This window comes from Mytilus galloprovincialis, chromosome 6 (genome assembly GCF_965363235.1).
Source record: "Mytilus galloprovincialis chromosome 6, xbMytGall1.hap1.1, whole genome shotgun sequence".
Taxonomy (NCBI): Eukaryota; Metazoa; Mollusca; class Bivalvia; order Mytilida; family Mytilidae; genus Mytilus; species Mytilus galloprovincialis.
Genome location: NC_134843.1, coordinates 17,823,746 through 17,848,882, shown reverse-complemented (window position 1 = coordinate 17,848,882; position 25,137 = coordinate 17,823,746). Strand labels below are relative to the sequence as shown.

General features: G+C 32.2%; 1 protein-coding gene across 1 annotated transcript in view; it reads left to right on the top strand.

Annotated features, from left to right (window-relative positions):
* The window catches only part of LOC143079099 (ras-related protein Ral-B-like), a 43,592-nt gene extending 20,031 nt beyond the window's left edge, over window positions 1–23,561 (top strand). The window contains exons 2-4 of the mRNA XM_076254276.1: window positions 4,216–4,301; window positions 10,902–11,085; window positions 20,817–23,561. Of these exons, the coding sequence (XP_076110391.1) occupies window positions 4,216–4,301; window positions 10,902–11,085; window positions 20,817–21,085 (539 nt within the window). The 3' untranslated portion in view covers window positions 21,086–23,561. The remainder of the gene's footprint in view (window positions 1–4,215; window positions 4,302–10,901; window positions 11,086–20,816) is intronic.
* The last annotated feature ends 1,576 nt before the right edge of the window (window positions 23,562–25,137 follow it).

Below are 25,137 nucleotides of genomic sequence, written 5' to 3'. Positions count from 1 at the left end.
TATAGTTTTGTTTTAATCAATGTTTTAGAACCTATCTTGTCCTTTAAAGTTATACGACTTCGCAATGAATTAGAAAGAACACAGGTATAACACAGAGAAACAACACATTTCTTGTTGATGTTTCGGTACAATTTAAGAACACTGATATCAACAGAGGATCATGGGGGCGTATTTCAAAAAAAAAAAAGATCATATGTATACGTCAAAGGAGCAAGGCGAAAACGGTTGCACATTACTGTTTTCCCCGTTCCAGGCGGATGTTCTTTAACTTTTGGTTTTATGGAGTCTTGTAGAAATTTTGCGTCATGAAGTCATTATAATAACCTTTCGAGTACATTTTTTACGTTTCCTCCACTAGATAAACCGTATGATTCAATAAATGAATCAAGTCATTGCTCTTTGCTAACCTCTACGAAATGAAATCCCAGATAATAGACTTGTAAATGGAATTGTTTTGATTATGAATGGTGTTTTCAATAAAGCAATAGCAGATTAACATGGATTAAATTAGCTGAACTTGAGTCAAAAGGATATCATTGTTATTAGAGTGAAAACATTCATTAATACTTGTAATATTGTTGTGCATGTAGTTCAACAATTATTGCTGCTTACAATGATAATTTCTCCTTCCCAAGTTTTCATCCATCGCTCATATGCATCTTTTCTTTGTTTGCTCCTCTGGTCTCGATTCTATCAACTCTAACCAATTTAAAAGTATTGAGAATCCTGTTCATATTATAGTTTTCTTAGCTCATTCGACTTTTTAGAACCTTTCTCATTCTTTAAATGTATACGACCTTGCTCTAAATAAAAATAAAACCCATAGGTATAGCACAGAGACTTTACATATTCCTTGATGATGTTTAAGTACAATATGAGAACACTGAAATCAATGTGGTATCCAGGAGTTGTTACAGGGGCACAATTCTAGAAAAGGAATCATATGTATACACCAAACAGAGCGAGGCAAACATTGTAATGACGATTTGATTGTTAAAATTTAGTGTTTTCCCCCGTTCAAAAGGGGGATGTTCTTTACCGTTTGGTTATATGAAGTACTTGTAGTGATTTTGGGTCATGAAGATAAACATAATATTGTTTAGAATACATTATTTACGTTTCCTCCACTAGTTAAACCGTATGATTCAATAAATGAATAAAGTCATTGCTCTTTGCTGACCCTACAAGATGCAATTTCAGATAATAGACCTGTAAATGGCATTGTTCGGATTATGAATGTGTTGTCAATAAAGCAATTGCAGACTAACATGGATTAAATGAGCTGAACTTGAGTCAAATGGATATCATTGTTGTTAGGGTGAAAACATCCATTAGTACTTGTGAGATATTGTTGGACATGTAGTTCAATAATTGTTGCTGTTTAATTCCCTAGTTGTGTCGTACATTAGGCATCTCTTCTATGTAGCTTTACACTGTATATATTAACTATCAGCATGTAATTCGATGTCCTTTATTGTTCAATTTATTCCTGATGATGTTCATTATTTAATTGCTGTATGACAGATGTCTATTTGCAAATATTTCATGCATTTAATTTAGTAATATTTCATTGAATAATTGAAGCAATAGTATTAGACTCAAGTTATTACAACTTATATATATATATATATATATATTAAGTCCTCTTCTTATATATACAAAATTCATATATCATGAGAGCAAATATATATAAGTCACAAAGCTTATTAGCTATAGGTTGGCATGGAAAATGAAAATAATAATAATAAAAGCGGCAAATAGGACATTTTAGGACGCGGACAAATTAAATTAAAATGTGCTCTAAAAGGAAGGTCGTTCAGCATTGGGGGAAAATAGGGTTTTAACGTCCATTAACGTGGCAATTTCCATTCGATTGGATTGTACGCAATCATTTTGGCTCTGCGTGGCTGTGTATGTATCAATCACAGAGCCAGACGAACGGTCTTTAGTACGAACTTTATTACCGGATAAATTAGTTTTAATAAAAAAGTAATCAAATATGTATATCCCCTAGTCAACTATTGAAATCTATTATTTGAAGAGCTTATAGGATATCATGTTCTAAAGATACAGAAAAAAAAATTATTTATTGAGTCAAAGGAATATCTATACATATATATGTATTCTTTCAAACGAATATCTGATTTTGATTTCTGTTTCATTAACAAAAATTCTACAGAACTACACCACGTTCAGTTGAAGATTCAATATCTAAGAACAGAGACGCACAAATTGTTGCACTAAACTTTACCAACTGAACATGGTGCTATAGCCAGTTGATGATTGGCAGAGGTAATTTCAATCTTAGAGAAATGTAGAACGATAGAGCTTCTTTCATTTGTCTTCCGGTATAAGAGAGAGGGCAATAGAGAGTCCGTTAACATTAGCAAAAACAGTTAACAATAAATGCAAAAAGGATAATAACAGTGGGTTGAGAACAGTTACCAGTTTAAATTCATCTCAGCTAACAGTTAACAACACATTGACACCTTGAAAAAGACCAAAAACAGGTTTACATATTAAGGTATTGTTCAGAAAACGAAAACAAAACTTCAATGGACTTTTCAAATGTGGAATATAAGTATGTAACATTTATAGACTTTTACACTAAAATGAAGAGTATGCATTTAATAAGATGTCAATGTGGTTTACAAATGGGGTATATTATAGAAATGTCCTTATAAAGTGATAGTTACTTGACGATTATAGTGGCCCTGTATCTGACAGAACGAGAGCAATGTGATCTGTGAAATAAATATCAATTTGACCTCTGACTTTTAATCAAGATGCTTGATTTCTTGATTGACAACATATTTGTTACGTTCGGAGGACGTGTTTTTCAACAGACTGTCGGCATTCCAATGGGAACAAACTGTGCCCCTCTACTTGCCGACTTGTTTCTATATTATTATGAGGCTGACTTCATGCAGGAACTTCTTAGGAAGAAAGATAAGAAGTTAGCAATATCCTTCAACTCTACTTTTCGCTATATAGATGATGTTCTTTCACTAAATAATTCAAAATTTGGTGACTATGTGGAACGCATCTATCCAATCGAGCTAGAGATAAGGGATACTACAGATACAGTTAAGTCGGCCTCATATCTTGACTTACATCTTGAAATTGACAATGAGGGTCGGTTGAAAACAAAACTTTACGACAAAAGGGATGATTTCAGCTTTCCAATTGTGAACTTTCCATTTCTAAGTAGCAACATTCCAGCAGCACCTGCATACGGGGTATATATCTCCCAACTGATACGATATTCCCGTGCTTGCATTTCCTATCATGATTTTCTTGATAGAGGGTTGCTGCTCACAAGGAAGCTATTAAACCAAGAGTTCCAAATGGTGAAGTTGAAATCATCCCTTCGTAAATTTTACGGACGCCATCACGAGTTGGTTGACCGTTATGGAATAACCGTTTCACAAATGATATCGGATATGTTCCTTACGTCTTAAGTACAATCCCCTTACCTTTCATGAATGTGACCTACCGAATTAGACTATATACCGGATTTGTTATCACATAAGCAACACGACGGGTGCCGCATGTGGAGCAGGATCTGCTTACCCTTCCGAAGCACCTGAGATCACCCCTTGTTTTTTTGGTGGGGTTCGTGTTATTTATTCTTTAGTTTTCTATGTTGTGTCGTGTGTGCTGTTGTTTGTTTGTCTTTTTCATTTTTAGCCATGGCGTTGTCAGTTTGTTTTAGATTTATGAGTTTGACTGTCCCTTTGGTATCTTTCGTCCCTCTTTTAATGCACGTCTTTGAAATAAACATATCAATACACATTTGTTTTGAATCTACGATTTCTGTTGTTCATATGAATTACCATTTTCAACGTAATTCATTAGAAAAATACTATACCATAGGGCTTGGTCTCGAAAGTTTCTTTAAACTTTTACCAAAAAACAAATCAACAAATGCCTCAATTGAAGTATCATTGATTGTATATTATGATTGTTAAACCACGAGGTATGGGATGCGCATAATCTATTTAGTTTGCACATTGCCTGTAATGGTAGACGTATTGTGTCGTAATATTTATATTTATCCATATTATTTTTCATTGTTATATTCCATGTAAAAACAAAAACCGTAATCAACATTTTTAAAGTATTAACTTTACTGACAGCCAGGTATACAATGTCAACATGAAGCTCTATTTAAGGAAACTTCTTAATTAATCTAATGTCTGTTCTTTTCCCTAGTTGATACAGAAGAAGAAAAGATAATAACAGTACAACTAGACGGGGAAGAATCGACCTTGAGCTTCATTGACCCTGAAGATGACGAGGTTTGTTCGATTTCCTATGTTATATATTCCGTCTGATACCAACATTAATTGATCTTTCAATCGTTGAATAATTCTATTTAACATATCATGATAGAGAGTACTGATCTTTCAATAATCTTTAACCAACTTCATTGATTTAAACATATTAGATCTCTTAAAAGTTATCTTACATAATGACGTTATTTTGGAAAGATATGAGGGAAAGGAATATGTTCTTTATATAGTAAGGTCAACTTCATGAAAGGAACTACCAGGTTTACGAAAATACAAATTACAAATAACCTTATAAATGTCAACTCTATAAATGGTAGTCCAGTAGCAATATTTATGTTAAATTAATATATATATATATATATATATATATATTCTTGCAAAATCTAAATATGTTACATAAAAATACACACACTTGCATGTTTATGCGTTCAAAACAATGGGTTTGAATAAAAAAAAAAAAGACAGGAAATAAAACACTAAAATATATTTAGAAGTCTTTGACAATATATAACAATCTATATTTCTATTTAAATTTTGTTCTGCTATTTATTGCCTAGCAATGGAATACGTGGCTGCACTAGACATGATTCGTTTATTTTCGTAATCCTATTCTACAAAAACAAAATGACCATTCTTTTATATTGGTACGTTGTGATAATAATTTACTGTGGACTACAATGAATTGTAATACAATTCTTACCATACGTTCAAAGCCAAATTTATCAGTTATTTCTAATCATATTTCAGTTACAAATATATTACATGTCAAGGGAATGTCAAAATCATTAGTTAAGATCAATGGAAATTAACATACCTCTCCTAAAAGGTGTGTTATATAGCTGGTTTGCAAGGTGAACCACGGAAAGCTGGAAATAAGTAGAAAGTTTAAGAGATGGATATACCATTCTTCATAACTCAACCGATTCCGTACCTGCAAGGGGATTCAACCGGTGACATGGACGAATGGCAACACACGGCCTGCTTGAAACCGAACTTTAAATTTTACTGTTTTTTTTTCGTGTTTTGCGGATTTTTTCAATTTAATTTGTGTATTACGTAGTTTAAGGAGCAATGCTGATGTAAATGGTTATTGTTCGCGTGAAGATAAGGTGTATTTTGAACTTGAGTCAAAATGTTCTACCACAGATAACAATTGAACGCAATATATCTTTGTTCTGCTGTAAGACATACATCATATTGGTATTTGAAACATTAATCGTGTTATCATGGAACCCGTAGATTATAAATGTTGATACAAACAATAAACAACACTATGAACTCAGTGCAGACATTAATTAATTACCAGCCTTTGATTGATTGATTGATATTTTCTTTACGTGCAGTGGTTTGTTTTTCAAGTATATTCAGGATGAGAACAAATTCAATAGGTGGGTTATGCAAAAAGAGCCTTTTTGGATTAAGATTGTGGAATAAAGAGGCTTTTAAATATGAGCTGACGTTTGCCTTCCAGCAGCAGCTATCATTTATATAGATCATGATAGATATGTTGCACAGGTTCTTTTGCATACAGAGAACGTAGTACTCTCCTGTCACGAGGTGTCGGATTTTAACTTTACGATTCTGACCAGACGTGGTACAAATTACAAATCCTATTTCCATTGCTTGCAGGATTCTATGCAGAAATGAATTATTCAAACATAGGGGCCAGTGTTTCTGTATACACATGATCTGAATATTTGTGTTCAAACATTAAGGTTTTTCTACCCTCATGTTTTATAAATAGCTTTCGTCACCTTAGAATCTTGATTTCCAGTGCTGTTCAGCATCGTAATTGATAGCACCTTTTACAATGGTTTGAATCAAGTGCCACTGATAGTTCTTTTAAAGTCGATAAAATAGTATATCGTCTAAATCATCAGCCTGGTATATTTTTACCAAATGTTATGATTAAATATGTGCATGATAAAGCTGAAACTCCTACATTTAGAGTCTGCTTTAGTTCGGTGGATATTTGTTTGATTTTGATGATACAGATGTACCAATAATTTATCTCTTGTTGGATTGCATCTGTACATTTTAAAAGCTTTTCAAGAAACACGTGTTGTACCAAATTATGTTGGTCTCTTTGAAATCGAAGTCCTTTCCACACTTCTGAAAAATTGTCTTTATTTCATAAGGAATGAATCATCTTCTGATGCTGTAAATGTAATGAATGAATATGTTTCTGTTTAAATCCTGCATGTTAGACACCATGTGCATAACGATGATAAAGACAATAAACAAGTTATCTAAGTGCAATTATTCTAAATGGGCAATTTTATCTAATACATTTTGTACATCACTGAATGTATAACCCATTTATGTGCTAGACAAATTAAAGAAGTAGTTAGTACTCATAAAGCGAACACGGCATCGTTAGGAAAAAATCACACGACTGAAGATTGATTTCATATATCATTCGGATAGTTAAATGTATCGTTCCAATGCCTAATAAAAACGTTCTACCCTCTTTATAATTGTATTTTAAAAACTTTAAAGGAATCTATTTGCTTAAAAAATTAAGAGTTAAAAGTTATTTAATATTATTACAGGGAGAAAGTAAGTCAGTATCCACAAAAGCTGATATCGCTTTCTAGTCACTTATAAAAATAACTTACGGTCACTTAACTCCTAGAGATCAATTTCTATACAAATTGTAGAAATTGGTCTTAAATCATATTATCCCGAAAAAATCATTAATATATTACATGGGAATTTGTCATCTGTTTTGTGGCACAATCAAATATCAACTTTGCACGACCCCAAAATGGCCGGTAATTTAGTGGAAAATATGATGTTTACAGATTCTAGTCTTGTTGACAGAAAATATTATTGACATTTTACGTTATCGCAGAATAGCGAATATTTATTTTTCCATTATGGCCTTCTGTATGTTCTCTACATAGAGCCGATGTAAGGTTCTACCAGATAAGACCTTGACGTAGTGTATCCTGTAACTAACGACAAGAACCAATCTACGTACGAAACGACAGCTTGAAATTATTTCTCAATAAATATCACGGTAGCTATAACAGAAATACCAATGATAGTGTTTGCTTTGCTGTCGGGACAACATTGTTGTTTGTTGAAGTGCGTGTTAAGAATGTCACTTTAGAGAACATCTGCCACCACACTTTATTTATCGTTTGTAAATGACAACACTGGTATGTCAAGTTCTTAAAACAGAAACAACATAAGTTTTGGGGTAAAAGAGTTCAACTTGAATTTACCATTCCTTATTTTTAAGCTAGTACAATAGGATCATTCCCTTTTTTATGAGTATTTTCATAGAGTTTGATTGGAATCTACTTTACATTTAAAAGTTATTTTTATATATATTTTTGAAACCTAAACTGTGGTGACACCAGTATTTTATTATTTGTTAAACTATACTTCGGATGTATTTTCATCTTTGTGTCAATTACATGTGATTATGTTTCTTAAATCGCTCGTTGAGTTTTAGTCAAATCACTTATGGCCATATACCACGCGTGTATTGTACATGTATATACTTTTGTGTTTATAACAGATGTTTATGTTAAATGAATATTTGAAGTTGAGTAAACACAACATTTATGTACATGTATACTTATTATTTATGTGGTTCTTTATAAAAGTTTTTGAGCTGCTTACTTAGACTTCTTACATCGGCTTAGAGGCGTTTGTGAAAAGGATAAGGTACTCTAAATGTAATCAATTTGTATATTTTTCGCTTATCATTGGGCGTCCGCCGTTTGTCGTCGTCGTCGTCGTCGTCAATTCATCTCCATTCACAAAATCTCTGAAACTAGAGGGATAAAATCAGTCATCATTGGGGTATCCTGTTAAAATATGTGTTCGATGACTCTGACTGCAAAGTAACATGGTTACAAATAAATCATAGGGATTCGTGCAACTTTTGAGATTATCTTAAAAACCACCAGAGACAGAGAAAAAATTGACCGGACCGAAATGTTGATACAAATGTAGTGTTATGATTTGTCTTCTGTCCATTTCCGTAATGCCCGCGTCACACTATCCCGATTTTTATATACGATGGACACCCGAATGCGAAAATTGTAAGTTCGTACGATGTTGGTCCCGATCTCGTTAAAATACCAAAAAGTGACCGAACCAAGTACGATGAATAACGAAGTCTATACGATGGTGCCGAAATTATATACGATAGCAAAAGATGGACATACGAAGGTTAACCGAAGACGGGTATTTAAGCTTCATATCTCAGCTGAAGCCTACACGATGGATCACGAAGGCTACACGAAGGATTACGAAGGTTACACGATGGATTACGATAATGGCGCGATGGCCATACGATGTCTAAAAGACGATGGATTTAAATTATATGCCGAAGGCATCACGCGGTTTAAATTGTTTGATCAATATTGAATATATATTATGTTGTACATTTAATTTCTGGTTTCATCATAAGACGGAAGACCGTGGGCTTGAATGGTAAAACTTAACTCTGCATGTGTCATATACAAATATAGTGTCCATATTTGTCCCCAATATGTTACATACGAGGGGATGCCACGCTCGGCATTGCCTTGTTTGAACTGTAAAATGTGTGCACTAGTCTGAATAATCACCCATAATTATGCCCTTGTTTACTGATCTATCTTAAAGGTAAGGTAATGGATTCGTTGATCCCTTTTATTCAAAAAGAGCTCTTTCCAGGAGAATATCATAATAATATAGACAAAAGGAAGGATCTGGGGAAAGCAAAAAATGCGGCAAAATATGACATATAGAAAACAAAATGGTTATGGAGTAAACATTCGTGTGACAACAACTCAGATGATACATCAAAAATCAGAATAATGAAGAAAAGTTGGTTTCCCTATATACGTGTACCTACAGTGTTGGTGTACTAGGCGCGTTTATGATTTTCATTATGTTATATGATAAAAAATAATATTTACTTGTGAAAGTAAATCCTGAGCCTGTAATAGCTGCTCTTCTTGTTTCATTTGAATTAATAGAAACAACGCTGTCGCCTTTCTTGTTCTCATAGAATCATATGATATGAGCTCCATGTTTTGTGAACGTATTTCTTAACTGTCGTATTAGACTGACCAGTGCATATCGCGCATGGCACTTTAAATGTACTTTAGCGCGAAAATTAACTTACATTTAGCCGGATTTATCGCCTTCGTACTTTTATTCGATGGCAACACGACAGGATTACGAGGTCTTCACGAAGTCGTGTTGCCATCGTAAGACCTTCGGGTAGCTTCGTGATTCTTTCGTGTAGACATCGTAATGTCAAAACTGCCCGATGGAAACGATGGAAACACGAATGCAATACGATGTTCAAAGATGTTCGGGGATTTTTTAACATGTTAAAAAATTTAGAACCCTTCCCGAAGTTGTCCCCGAAGACTAGAAAAAGTGGCCGATGGTTCTATGATGGTTAAAGATGGCACTACGAATAGCCCGATCTGAATACGATCAGTCCCGATTTTGAAAATTTCCATAATCGTGTTGCCATCGGCGTAAAAATCGGGACAGTGTGACACGGACATAAAAAAAAAAACATCAGACGACGTAGTCATAACGTTGTTTAAAACTCTTTGATGACGGATTTAACCATATTTTTGCATTAAACTTTGAAAAGTTGCCAAATTGAACAGTTATACAAAATAGACAAATAAGTCAATATTGCCGAAATCATTAGTCGACTATTACTATTGATTGTAGTTATTGACCTTAAATGTTAACCAATTATTTGCTTTTTTGCCACCAATCTTGAAAATTTTGAGATATAGATATAATTTTTTTAAAAGCAAACATGATCAGCAAGACAAGATCTGCATAAAAGGTCACATAAATGAAACTGTCAGTTGTCTTAATCTTCTAATACGAGTAAATGTCGGATGTTTATCCTTTTGTGTTTATGGCACAAACTATAGGATTTGTAGAGAAACTGAAAATAGAAAATCATTATCAGCAATACATTCAAGATTTACAAATGAGAGATTTTTGTCATAAACTTTTTTCTATTATACAATTTTAGAGAGCGTCCATTGTTAAAGATGCAAATAGACAGATAGAAGAGAGAGGTGAAAAATACCAAAGGGACATCGATAAGTCTAAAATAAACAGACAACGCAATAGTTAAAAAAGAAAAAGACAAACAGTACTCAAAACACAACATAAACAACTATAGAATGAGCTTCACAACCCCCTCCAAAAATTAGGGATCATCTCAAATGCTCTAACACAAACTTTGAAAATAGCACAAATGCAAGGTTAGCAACGCGGGCTTTTTAATGACTCTTGTTTATTTATTTATATCTGATGTTATCGTGGGTTATTGGAAATTTTAATTTGATCATACAGATTATCGGTAATATATCCATTCTTCAAGTTTTGTAACGTTCTCTGTCACCAAACCTTTAGCATATAAGTTTGAAAATATCCCTTATCTTCAAGGTCTAGTTTAACAAGCACACCATAGGGTCATGTATATACGTCTCTTCATTTTTATTTTTTTTTCCTAAGTGTTATCTTCTTAAGTGATCTTATCTTTACAGAGTATTGTACCAGTTTAGTACTATACTTGTCCTTAGAATGAGTTCATGGCTTCTTTCTTGTTTTTTTCAGGTTGATCTTGACGAGACTAAAGTAGATGCATATATAGTAGTATTTTCGTCAAATGACAGGAATTCTTTCGATGTAGCTGTAGAAACACTTCATCAGTTACGAGAGGAGTTAGCTACAGATAAAGCAATTATACTTGTTGCCAATAAAATAGACTTAGCTCGGAAACGCAAAATTGATATAGAAGGTAATCAAAGTCATTTTATTATGTTTTACAAACTAATGAAAACAGTTTTTTAAGAAAAGTTATATGACGTTTAAAAAGGGTAATTTCAAAGTGCATTCTATAGGTTTGCACTTTATATTTGATTATATCATTGAGAAAAAAAAAACGTTGTATCAAATATATTTTATTAGATAACTTGCATATTGATTTATTAACATTTTCTTGTCGTGTTTCATCTTTTTTTATATTTTAAATTTTCATTTTTTTTTGCATGAGGATGACTTTTAGGTGAACTGTCGATAGAACTACGCAGTAACAATAAGTTAGTTGATATTAGTTTCTTCAATTGCAGAAACACCTCATAAAATGACAAACACAACCAATGTTCTACAAACAGAGTTAATTTGCTTTTCGTTTTTCATTATACAAGAAAATCGAAGTAAATTCCTGGTTGTAAACAGAATAATTCTCAGTAATTTTTCCAATTTATCATAATTAGAAAATGACAAATACCAAGGATGAATTTAACGACTGTCATTAATTGACACAGTTGTTCACATATAATGTTATCCTCAGTCTACCAATAACTTGAGGAGACCTTTAGGCAAGCACGAACGTATGGTAAAAAGATTCAAACCGGCAAACATATTTGTCTAAATACCTTCCTCAAGTTAGATTTAATCAAGCAGAGAAATTCAAAGATCTCTTCCAATTAAAACTATTCTTTATTACATCAAGAAATCTAAATGCTTTATATGGAATTATTGAAAAGATTAACGTTTTGTCTCTTTGAATATTAAACAATCAACAAATGTCGCGTGTATGTTTTGCAACAGACGTTTGACATTTCCAGAATAGATTATATTTAACTCCCGGATGAAGTTCAGTAGTGTTGATAGACATTGTACTTTTAAAAATCAAAAAAATAACATAAGCTGATATTAAGGGTACATTACTCTAACTATCATTTTATTTTTCTAAAGTTATAAATGTCCCCACATGATTTATGTAAGTGCTTGCTCTCTTTTATAATGATTAGTCTCTAGTATGTTAACATCTAGATGTCATTGTGGTTTTTGATTCGTTACTTTGCTATCTAATCCCATTTTACACAACACCTTTATGTTTCATATTATGTTTTCAGCAAGTGATATTATAGACAAATGTATAAACAATATGTCAAGAATTAAACCACACTGCTTCTGGGCAGTAGACAATACAATAAACATAGATAAAAGCCAAATATTTACCATTAAACAAAATTCTTCAAAGGACAAATAATTACTATGTAACTAAAGATAAACACTCTTAACATTTATGGCACACGAACTTGTATTATTATGAGATATTTAAATATGTTTGTCGCTTTTCATGATCTGGGTTGCCTCTTATGTGATAGCTATTAAATTTCAATATAAGTGATATTTTTTAAAGATCAAATGATATGAAGATATAATAGTATATAACATTTGAATTCTTTATTCCGGTTTCAAAGACCTGCTATATTTATTCATAACATCCGTTATTCGTATTGTTTTTTGATGTCACGTGATATTAACTTGTATTACAATGTTCTATTCACTCGGCGTTCTGATGTCACATGGCAAAACTTTGACTGGTGATGTTCTTTAATTTGAATATTAATCACTTACGTGATCTTATTTGTTCTTGAAATAATTTCTCAAACTCCCCCTCCCCCAACCCCTTTTACTTATAGGTTAGACAATACTTGGTCATGTTTTATGAAGATTTAAGCCCAAGGCGAAGCCGAGGGCTTAAATCTTCATAAAACATGACCAAGTATTGTCTGACCAATTTAGAACATATTCACACTTTCGAGTGACCTTACAAAACTATCCTTTCCCATTGTAATATTCAAACCTTAATAAGAGTTCACTTTTTATAATGAACTAAATATAAAACATAGGTAATGATCATTTCAATGGATGAAATGAAATAGCACTGACATAGTTTGTGAAGGATAAATTGTTTTTCTTCTGCTTCAGGTAAAATTTAATACTTATATATCTTTAGATTATTTTTATTTTAAAAAGCAAAACAATGCTATATAAATACCCTTTTTGAAATTTGATTTTTTTTTTATAAATATAAAACTCTCTGTATGAATATTTGAATTCAGACCATTCAACATTAAATGCTTATTTTTTATTGATAAATTTAAATGTATTGTGTTTCTCCGAAAACAATCCTTTGCTTTATATATCAGCAGTCTGGCATTGTGTTTTTTTTTGGAAGAAAAGGAAAACAAATCCCTCAAATGTAAGGTATATGAATTAAATAAATATCATTTTATTTATCCTTACCAATGTTTTTTTGTGTATTCTATATATATGTGTACCCTTAGAAAATGCATGAAATTTTGCAAAATTCAAAATGTTTTTATTTTAATCTTTGCTCTTTCATCTTTAATCCCAAGGAAAATGCCTTAAGGGATTGTACACTTCGTTAATGCAGCTATTAAGAGTTCACTTTCATAATTAACTGACAATGAAAAGTCATTCATCTATAGCATTTCATAGTGCATGGAAAACCATGTACTATGAAAATTAGTGGGCAAAAAACTGACTTTTCATTGGACGAGAAGGGGTGAGTATGTTCTAATAGTTATCCCACAAGGACGCGGTGTCACGGTCAGTGTAAGATCACCCCGATAGCCGGAGGCGAGTGGATGATCTAACACTGACACACCAAGTCCGAGTGGGATAACTATTTTACATCCCAGCTGTTTTAGATTAGACGAAAAACCATTTACAATTCATAAAATCTAGTTTAGAACGCAACACAACCATTACAATATACTTTATATATTACTATATGATGTTTACCCTTTATGACCCCCAAACACGATGAGTAGATATCAAACAATGTCAACTCGCCCCACTTCCCAATCGGCCCACACTATATCGCCACTTTATAAGAAAATCGTCCACTCTTGTTTACCGACTCGCCCCACTTTTGAAAAAGTGTAAAATCAAATTGAACAATCAGTCTGAAAACTCACTTATTAACGAAAAAAGTTTGAATCCCACTGAATAGAGGTCTGACAACTCGACCCACTTATAAAAATATCTTGCTTCCTTTAAGAATGTCAAATTACTATTTGTTCGTATCCAGTCGTCCTGGTGTAGTGGTATGTGTCATTGCTTGATATGCTAAAGGTCTTGAGTTCGAATCCCAGCATATACACCGGATTTTTTCTACGTGAAATTTGATAGATAGTCTTTTCCGTATAATTAATTATAAGTTATATAGTGGATTTGACATTCCCGCCAAAATGTTACAGAACAAAGGAAAGCATGCATCCACGTTCACTTGTATTTTTGTCCCTCTGATGAGTTAAGCCTTTTTCAACTGATTTTTATAGTTCGTTCTTATGTTGTACTGTAATACCACTGTCCCAGGTTAGGGGGAGAGTTGGGATCCCGCTAACATGTTTAACCCCGCCACATTATTTAAGTATGTGCCTGTCCCAAGTCAGGAGCCTGTAATTCAGTGGTTGTCGTTTGTTTATGTGCTACATATTTGTTTTTCGTTCATTTTTGTATATAAATAAGGCCGTTAGTTTTCTCGTTTGAATTGTTTTACATTGTCTTATCGGGGCCTTTTATAGCTGACTACGCGGTATTGGCTTTGCTCATTGTTGAAGGCCGTACGGTGACCTATAGTTGTTAATGTCTGTGTCATTTTGGTCTTTTGTGGATAATTGTCTCATTGTCAATCATACCACATCTTCTTTTTTATATAACAAAGAAACTCAAACTGGGGTGATCTGGTAGGGGTGATCTGAGCAAAGGAGCTGGGATGTAATTTGAGGTGGTTTACGTATGCGCTAAATATCAAAAAGCTGTGTCACGAAATATAAATAAAAGTTCAAGTCTCAAATCAGATTATTTTACATGAGTTCAAAGGTCAAGGTAAAACTAGGTCCATGGTGATAAGCACCGATTTACAGTAAATTCATCTTTATATCATATGGTGTAATGTCAAAATGACCATATATTAAAGAATGAGTTGTATATCATGGAAGACAATGATCTCAAGGTCGAATAACTAGGTTTATGAATAATTTGGTGTCTTTCTAAGACCTTGTATTTTCTTATGGCCATGGTGAAACATGTTCAGTGCTCTAAAGGATTTGTCCAGGGGGTATGTGCTGCCCACTCGTATGATTAAATGTTGATTTTTAAAAAAATGGTTCAGATCATTACCAAGAAACTATATATATATATACTTAATTGTCATCACAAGCACATTCAGGTTGTCCCTGGGAAATGCTTCGCTCTGCCCCTTTCATAGCATCTCGAAAACCCCAACCTCAAACCATTTGTATTCTGAAGTGCCATGCCAAGACATTAAAGTTTATCATATATTTAAGGAACACGATCTGGGCGTCATACCTCGGCCCACTCGAATCATAGCTTTTTATATTTTTTAAACAGTTAATACTCCCTCCTAAGTTCCAAGTCAGGAATGTGACAGTTATTCATTCGTTTGATGTGTTTGAGTTTTGATTTTGCTATTTGATTAGAGACTTTCCTTTTTGAATTTTCCTCAGAGTTCAGTATTTTTGTGATTTTACTTATTTTCCCATTAATCGTATATATGCATGTTTATATAAATATATTCTCACTTGCAATGCCAATACTATTAGATAGATTGGGTTGTTGTTAAAGTGCTTTATTGGAATACCTTTTTTATAGATGAAGGACAGATATACATATTGTCTACTAAAATAGTTCTACCTAGTTTTAATTGGTTATCCTGACATTTTTCAAAAACTATCGTCTTTTAATCACGATGGCTTCTCTAGTTTTCATATCTATACCTATGGTTTATTATTGTGACAGAGAAATTTGACCAAAGACCAACTTACTAGCTCCCATCCACTGTATTCGCAGTACTGCTGTACGGGTTTTTGTTGAGATCAACATTTCTGTGTTTATATATCAGACTGCGAATAATTACCAATAAAATCAAACTTTACTCTGTAAACGCTTGTCATTGTTAGAAGGTTTTCTGCATAAAAATATCATCGGTGTTTATTTTCAAGAGTAAAGCTGTTAAAATACTTTACAAGTCCATTAGTGTTCTTTCCCTCGGGTTTTGCGAAAGTATCAGTTTCGTGTGGAAGAGGTTCTTTCTAAACAAATGACTTACCAGTCTATTTGAATAATTGTATACATACTTGATTGATGTCTGACTAAATTATTTAGCCAAGGCCATGTAAAACAGAAAGAAAATTATATAACGTATTGAAAAACACGAAAAGAAAGAAACAAGAACCGACGATCATTTGTAGCATTTTAAAACAGAAAGGAACAAAGATTTTTATTTTTATTTCATGACTATATTTAAACACAGAACAGGGCATGTCAGAAAAACGCAAACTTGACCATAGTTGCGTCTTGAGACTGATTCTTGGTTTACTGTTGTGGTAACCCTTTTAAACTCTGTATATTGTAGTTGTAACCGAGGAGCTAGTTCCCTTTTCTAAAATTAAATTTGACACTGGCATTTGAACTTTAATTATAATCGACACATCTGCTTAGTTACTCAATTCTACTATTTCGTATAGCACTGTATATTATTTCAGCAGTTGCGTCAACGAGTTTTTCAATATGTGTAAACTATAACTACAAATTAATGTTGTCATTTGTATGATTTGAGGCAAATACCGTATGGTTTTTTGTTGAATAAGTAATATCAAGTAATTTATCATATATAGATTGTTCAAACAAAACATTGTCTGAAACCTTGAAATGTAGAGTTTTTAAGAAATTCAATTGATTGGTAATCAAACCTACTTCTTTAAGAGTCCCTGACAGTTAGAAGTAGTTTCCATTCCAAATCTCGAAAATTAATTTGAAAGAGAATCAATCTGTCCATGTTAAAGACATTAGCGATCAAGATAAACAGATCTTGGATTTCCCGTATTCAATTAAAGTCATCTTTAATGTAATTTGTTTTCTTATTTAGTTTTCTTTTCATAGCTGTTTTGCTATCCACAACGCATCAGCTGTCATGAAATGCACTTGTTTTATGTTACGAATCAGAACATTATGACAATCATTATAATGAGAATCAACTTCATTACGACAGCTTGATAAAATTGCATCGGGCTTGTTTCTGTCCATAAATAGGTGCACTTTGTTGAGAAGTTGAACGTGTTTCTGTATAATGTGTAAATTTAAGGCAAACGTAGTTTACCCATGTTCAAATCTCGTAAATTGGCAAGGAACAAACACATCAGGGTAAAAAACAGAAGCTCACGGAATCACATTTATTCCTAAAGGTGCGACAGGGTAAGCGTCTCCCGCTATGCATTTATGTAGATATGGTGACTTTCAAGGAATTTAATTCACCATGAGCAAATGCCTGTACCAAGCCAGGATATGATAGTTGTTATCTATTCGTTTGATGTGTTTTTGAGCCAGGATATGATAGTTGTTATCCATTCGTTTGTTGTGTTTTTTGAGCCAGGATATGATTGTTGTTATCAATTCGTTTGATGTGTTTTTTGAGCTTTTGATTTTGCATTTGATTAGGGATGATCCTTTTTGAATTTTCCTCTGAGTTTAGTGAAAAAAAACCCCAAAAAACCATTTTACTCAGGGTAACATAGTAATGACATATAAAATGAAATGTTATGTCTAATTTGATTAATATTGATGGTGAGACTAAAGACGAATTTAAAATAAAACGGAAAATACATCACGGATATCAGAACGAGAACATGTTACTCTAATATGAATTTCAGAAATGATTTCTACTACACAGATATTTAAACATGTTTGTGCACAAGGTAACAATACGCTAAAAGACAGGTCATCCTACGTTTGGTTTCTTCTTTGAATTGTTATACAATTTTAGCTCATCTGGCCCGAAGTGCTAAGTGAGCTTTTCTCATCACTTTTACGTCCGGCAACCGTCGTCGTCGTCCGTCGTCGTTAACTTTTACAAAAATCTTCTTCTCTGAAACTACTGGGCCAAATTAAACCAAACATGGCCAAAATCATTATTAGGGTATCTAGTTTAAAAATTGTGTCCGGTGACCTGGCCAACCAACCAAGATGGCCACCATGGCTAAAAATAGAACATAGGGGTAAAATGTAGATTTTGGCATGAAACCAAAGCATTTAGAGCAAATCTGACAAGGTGTTAAATTGTATATTAAGTCAATATCTATCTGCCCTAAAATTCTCAGATGAATTTGACAACTGGTTGTTGTGTTGCTGCCCCCAAATTGGTAATTTGTAAGGAAATTTTGACGTTTTTGGTTATTACCTTGAATACTGTTATAGATAAAGATAAACTGTAAACTGCAATAATATTCAGCAAAGTAAGTTCTACAATTAAGTAAACATGACCAAAATGGTCAGTTGACCTCTGAAGGAGTAATTGCCCTTTATAGTCAATTTTTAACAATTTTCATTAGTTTTTTACAAAATATTTTCTTCTGGAACTAAAGGGCCAAGTTCACTATAGATTCACAAAATTGTAAGTAGCAAGAATGTTCAGTAACGCTAGATCTCGAAACACATCACCATCAACAAAACACAATTTTGTCATGAATCCATCTGTCGATCTATTTTCTTTGTTTGATATGCATATATACCAAGGTGAGCGACACAGGCTCTTAACAGCCTCGAGTTTCATTTCGGGGCCTTAATTTTATCATGCTATACGGTATGGGTATTTAGCTTGATCAATGTCGAAAACCGTAAGGCGAATTTAAATAGTTAGACTAAACCTTCACGGCTCCTTTATTAAAATTACATGTACAGCCATTTAAACTAAAGGATACGGTATTTAAAGTGAGGCGAGGATGACATTTATCATAGCCGTTTGATAATAATTAATGGTTTGACATTTTAGAATCTATCTCCTTTGATATTTATTTGAATCAAATGTCAACTTGTTAATAATCTTCCATTTCTACTTTTATTCTATGTTTATAATGCTTAAAAGTATCAAATTCTGTCTTTTTACGTTGCAAATGTAACTGTTTGTCTTTTCTTTTCTACTCCTTTTATGATAGAATACAGAAAGATTGAAGAAATTATAAATGTTATGCAATGAATATTTTACGAATATGTAAACAGTCATAGTAGGAAAAGTATATCGAATAGCGCAGATGTCAACTATTGTCGCTTTTAAAAAAATCATTGCCAGAGTAGGTGCTTTGCAATCTGGTTGTATCATCTTCCACCGTCAACACTGTATAAAATTTAATAGATTTCTAATACAGTATTCGTGAATTCTGCTTCAACCCCAGTCTTACACCTTGTAACCCAACTGTATATTTTATTAATTTTTAATATAAGCAAGCTCGTTAAGTGAGTAATTGGCTTTTGTTTATCGACCTTTTTCTATTGAGAACCTATAATTTCAAGTCGCTATAATAATGGTGGATTTGTAAAAATACTTATATAAACATAAATGTAACACGTTTCCCTTTTACAATTCCAAACGACTATCAGTTCATGGTAATAATAAACACATCAAACATTTCCATCTTATTTGATATTATGGGATTATTACGTGTGATTTGACTTGCAGATGATGTTGTACCATATTCTTACATATTATCAACGATTTTACATTGATCTTTGTGATTATAACACAAAAGAAAATGATGCACTATGAATTTATTCAAATGTTAACATCTGCAACAGATGGAGACTTAATATATCTTTCTAAGATTATTAAAACTATATTTTTTGCTTTTGAGATATCATTAAGTTTATGTAGATTCTCAAAATTGCTAATAAAATAAAATACGAAGTTATACATTGATTTCAAGAATTGTGTCTTTGATGTTTATGAAAGGGATTGAAGCATCTATACTTCCGTGTTAAGGATGTTTTCCGGTAAACATATTAAGTAATTTGCTTTTTTTCATGTGATTTATGTCGCTTTGATATTTCGATCGAGATTAAATTAGTTGTTTGTATCTCATAGCTTTGAATTCCTTGTTATTTATGAATGGGAGTGTATGGTTCAACTTCATCAAGATCGTACAAATAATCTGTTTTCTGAACGATATTTAAGAAGACATATTATCTTCAAATAATTCGATTTTCCGAATAAATCAGTATAAAAAAAAAAGAATCTAAACGTTTTACTCGATTGCGTTCTACCAAAATTAGTATTATTGGCTATTCCTATCTGTATCTCCCTTGAAAGGAATATTTAATAATTGCATTCTTTTTATAATATTTTGTAAAAAAATTGAGAGATTGAAATTTTTGAAAACTACTGGTAGCTATTATATATAGACACATAAAAAACAAAGGATATAAAAAAAGTAAAATAGCAAAAATTCCGAATACCAAGGAAAATACAGAACGGAAAGTCCTTTGTCAAACGGTAAACTCAAAAGCTAAAACACGTAATCTTAAATCATTTTGTATATAAAACAAATAACTATACAAATGTTCGCTTTAGATACAATACTTTTTAAGTGTCGTAGGTTATTTAGAACAGAAAGCGCTTCCATTAAGTTGTTTGTATTAATGTTCGTTTGTTCGTATTTATGTTTGTTCGTTTGTATTTATGTTCTTTTATCTCCATGTAACAATTAAATCATCTGCCATATATTGTTGTATTCCTATGTCTTTAAGTTATTATTTGACCATAATGATAACTCGCTTGGTTTTTTTCAGATTTAGCGTTGTATACGTGGTGTTTAAAATATACTATAAGGGTTACATCCATCTTTTTTTTTCCAGAGGCCAGGTCAACAGCATTAAAGTACGACTGTAAATACGCAGAGACATCAGCAGCATTAAATCACCATGTGGACGAACTGTTAGTCGGTATTCTTAGCCAAATAAGATTGAAACAAAACCCGGAACTCGTACAGGAAATTCCGGATACACATACTAAGAAACATAAAGAAAGAAAAGGATCATTTAAAGTTGCAAAAGGACTTTTGAACAAACTGTTTCGTAAAAGTAGCAAGAGAGATAAATCTTGTGAAAATTTGTATGAATTGTAGTTGAACTCCATGCTCAAACTGTAACAATCAACTATATTTTGTTTCAAGTGTTTGACTAAGAAAATGTTACACCCTAAACTTTAATCCAAGTTTCTATAATTGAAAAAAATCTTTGAACGAAATTAAGCAGTAATGATGATTCACGCGCTGTTTTTTATTAAGTTAGTTTGCTAGAAATTGATCCATAATTATAATTTGTTTTTCCTTATTAAAAATTAGCACACATACTGCAAAGGAAACACAATACAGCTATATCATTATTTTCCAAATTATAATTTAGCGAGAAAATAGAAGCGAGTGAAACATATACATTGATATATTCAAGGACCATGACGATTTTTCTCATGAGATTCACAGTTCGTTTAGACCAAATATTTTAAAACCATTAGTGGGTGTGTACATTTTGTTCCACTTATAGTTGTGTTTGTAATATTGATATGATTAAAGTGTAGAAAAAACGTGTGTCTGGCGTACACAATTTCAATCTTTGTATCTATTTGATGAGTTTATTTATATGTAATGGCAAATTAATATTATAACACAAATTTGCCTTATGAAGTACACATCTATATTGTGTAAGCTATTAGTCCAAGCATAAAATACATGTTTTTATTGAATGTAAAATAATATAAGGTAATGTCTATATGCGCAAAAAAGTGCGCGCATTTAATATTTATTTCCATTTGAAAATGCATTGTCACATATATTTTTGAAATTGTAGCCAATACCATAAACATGCTTTTGAGCGTTAAACTCTGTAATCTTGACGCGTTATGTAACAACACAACATGAGAACAAACTGTACAAATCATTAGAAAATATGTCAACTGATCAGAGTGGAACATAGCACTCCGCTACACCTCAGAAAAAAGAACATCAAAGAGTACTTGCAGTTACTAATGTAAGCTAGTTGAAAATTTGCAAATCTTGTTCTCACATACTAAAATATGAATCAGTACATTACCAACGGATTTAATATAAAAACGTCATAAACAGTCTGGTCAGTTTTTTAAAAGAAAAATAATTGCGATTCATACAAAAAGATGGCACATCAAGGAAATAATGTTTGATTCTGAAAAAATCACTGCTTATGACTTCGTGAATTCTCTAAATGGCATTTGGGAGTACGACGAGACTGTGTAAAAACACATCCAATGCCGTTAGATAAATATCTGAATTTTTTTCATTTATAAAAAATATCAAGACAACAGTCAATTCAAAAGCTGTTATCTAATAATGAAGTAATGAAATTCTGACAAAAGATATTAACTGTACACATACGTCAGTATTATTTGAGTGATGGTGAAAATTTTCCCAGAAACATTACTTAGACATGTAATTATACCAAATAACTGTTTTGGTAAAACTTCTAATAATAAATCAGAATAAATTGCTTGTACTTCACTTGTAATGCACTTGTATTTATTTAAATGGCCTACGAGTTCAATACGCTAGTATTAAAATAACCATTTTTTTTGTTATCTATTCGAAATATTATGTAAATCTAGTACTGATGATTTAATGGTAAAAATGAGAAGGTATTATGGAATTTTCTTGCCCTTTCAATTCGAAAAAAGTAATATAATTTCTACCGAAAAACAACCTGTATATAGCTAGAAGATATTAATCTATATGTTGACCAAAATTTATGAGTGAAATGTCCCTTTGGTTTATAAAATATTTCTACATGTTTAAAATGTCATAGTGACATTATAAGTGATTTTTACTTCAGATTGTAGATTACACCCGCCTGTTTATTTATCAATGAAATTGACATTAATAAGTTAAGCCATGGCCCTTTCAGTTTACTTTGACTGATGTGTTTGAATATCTTTCGCGTCTCTTTTAATATTTTTGATATTTAAGGATGTTTGCTACTCTGTTGAAAAATAACAAGCTTTTTAAAAGACTGTTATAAATTGATAGTATATAAATAAAGAAACTAAAAAAGCAGAAAAAAATGGAGGGTCCGTGTGCTTGTTTTCGAGATATAAGCCATTGAAAATTTGGCGGGAAATAATTCTCTCTAGATTTTTCTTACATATAACATTGGCACCTTTTTTGTTTAAAAAAACTATGAAAAAATAACAAGGATTTCATAAGATTTTGAAATATGGCTTTTTAAACTATATGTAATAAAAATACGAAAAAAAGTAGGAGTTAGTGGGCAATTTTTTTTAATGTTAATACATGGATAAAACTAGAGAATTCCGAAAATCTGGCAAAAAATGAAAGAATAGTGAAGCAAACATCCTTAAGGGGGCAAATAATGTCTCATGTCCCTCTTCCTTTTTCAAAGCAATAGAGTTCAGCGGTTGTTTAGATGTGTTATTTTGCATTTCCCTTGTAATATATTTTGTAAGTGCATTGTAATGTATAGTTTTCTTGTGTACTATTTGTAAAATGGACTTAAGGTTATGGATGTAAAGACAATAAGCATATACTAGGATGAGATAAAATATGAAAACCATTTTTAGCAAGTGTTGTCTTATCTTTGATTTCAATCATAGTAATATTGCACCAAATGTTATCGGGTTTTATTTGTTTCTAATCGTAGTATTAACACTACAAAGAAGAAGGTCTGCTACCGTATTTGGTACATCTTTTCACAAATTTTGGTTTTCAATGCGTTTCAACTGTGATTTGTCCTTCAAACTGGATTGATTCATGTGCCTCTGAAGTTTTATTTATACAAAACATGCTTTGGACATACCAAATTTTCAGCCTTGACTTTTTCATGTGTTATTTAATGACGTCAGATTGACATATACATACTTTTCATTTAAAAACAATATAAGCGTTGTATTTATTCACCATGAGGCTGGGTAGAATCTATGATGAGTTCCTATTGATACATTTTTCTTGAAACAGTTATTTACGATGTATGTGCATCAACAATTCTTACTAAATAAGTACCATATGGTTTTGATTAGTATGTTCAGATCAATATAAAACTAGCCAACATACAACAGGAATGAGGACATAAGAGGAGAAAGTACTAAATTCGTCAAAGCTATAATACATTTTGTTGAATATCTATATATATCAAAGATTAACAGCAGATTACAGTTGTTTTATATTTGTTTGATGTGCTTGAGCTTTTGATTTCGCCATTTGATAAGGGACTTGCCGTTTTGAATTTTCCTTGTAGTTTGGTATTTTTGTTTTCTTATTTTTATGCCCCATTTATGGGCATTATGTTTTCGGTTTGGCGTCCGTTAGGTTGTTCGTCCGTCTGTCCCGCTTCGGGTGTAAGTTTTTGGTCTTTCAAGTTAAAGTTCGTCAATGTAGTTTTTGATGAAGTTGAAGTCCAGACAACTTGTAACTTAGTACATATGATCCCTATGATATGATCGTTCTTATTTAAAGGCAAAATTAGAGTTTTGATCTCAATTTCACGGACCACTGAACACAGAAAATGATAGTGCGAGTGGGACATCCGTGTACTATGGACACATTCTTGTTTACGAGTTGAATTTATACTCTATAATGTTATTTTACCGCATAAGGTATAATGATTTTTGAACTGTTCGTCAGAACATTATCACTTCGTTGTCGTCTTACTAACACCTTTAATTTGGTCCTATACTTTCCAAATTTGAATTGGTTTGCATTTTTTGCGGGAGGAAGGACTTGTAACGAAATCCTATGCAAATGTTTGACAACTGAATAGCCATTCATATCTTTATGAGACAACATTCAAATTGAATTAAAGAAAAAAGAAATGAAATCGGGAACCATTTATTTGGGAACGGAATTCGTAAAAAAACAATTTATTGTGTATAGAAAATATAAAGAAAGGCAACAGTAGTATGTCGCTGTTCAGAAGTCATAATTTGGCTGAGAGAAAACAAATTTAAGTTACAGAACAAAACCGATGGAAACATCTCAACTATAAGAGGAAAACAAAACACTGAAGTGCAACACAAACAAACACCAACGATCTATTTGATAACTTCCATATTACTGACTCGGTACAGGATATTTTAAGAAAAAATGGTGGATTGTACCTGGTTTTATTGCTAGCCAAGCCTCCCACTCAAATTGCAATG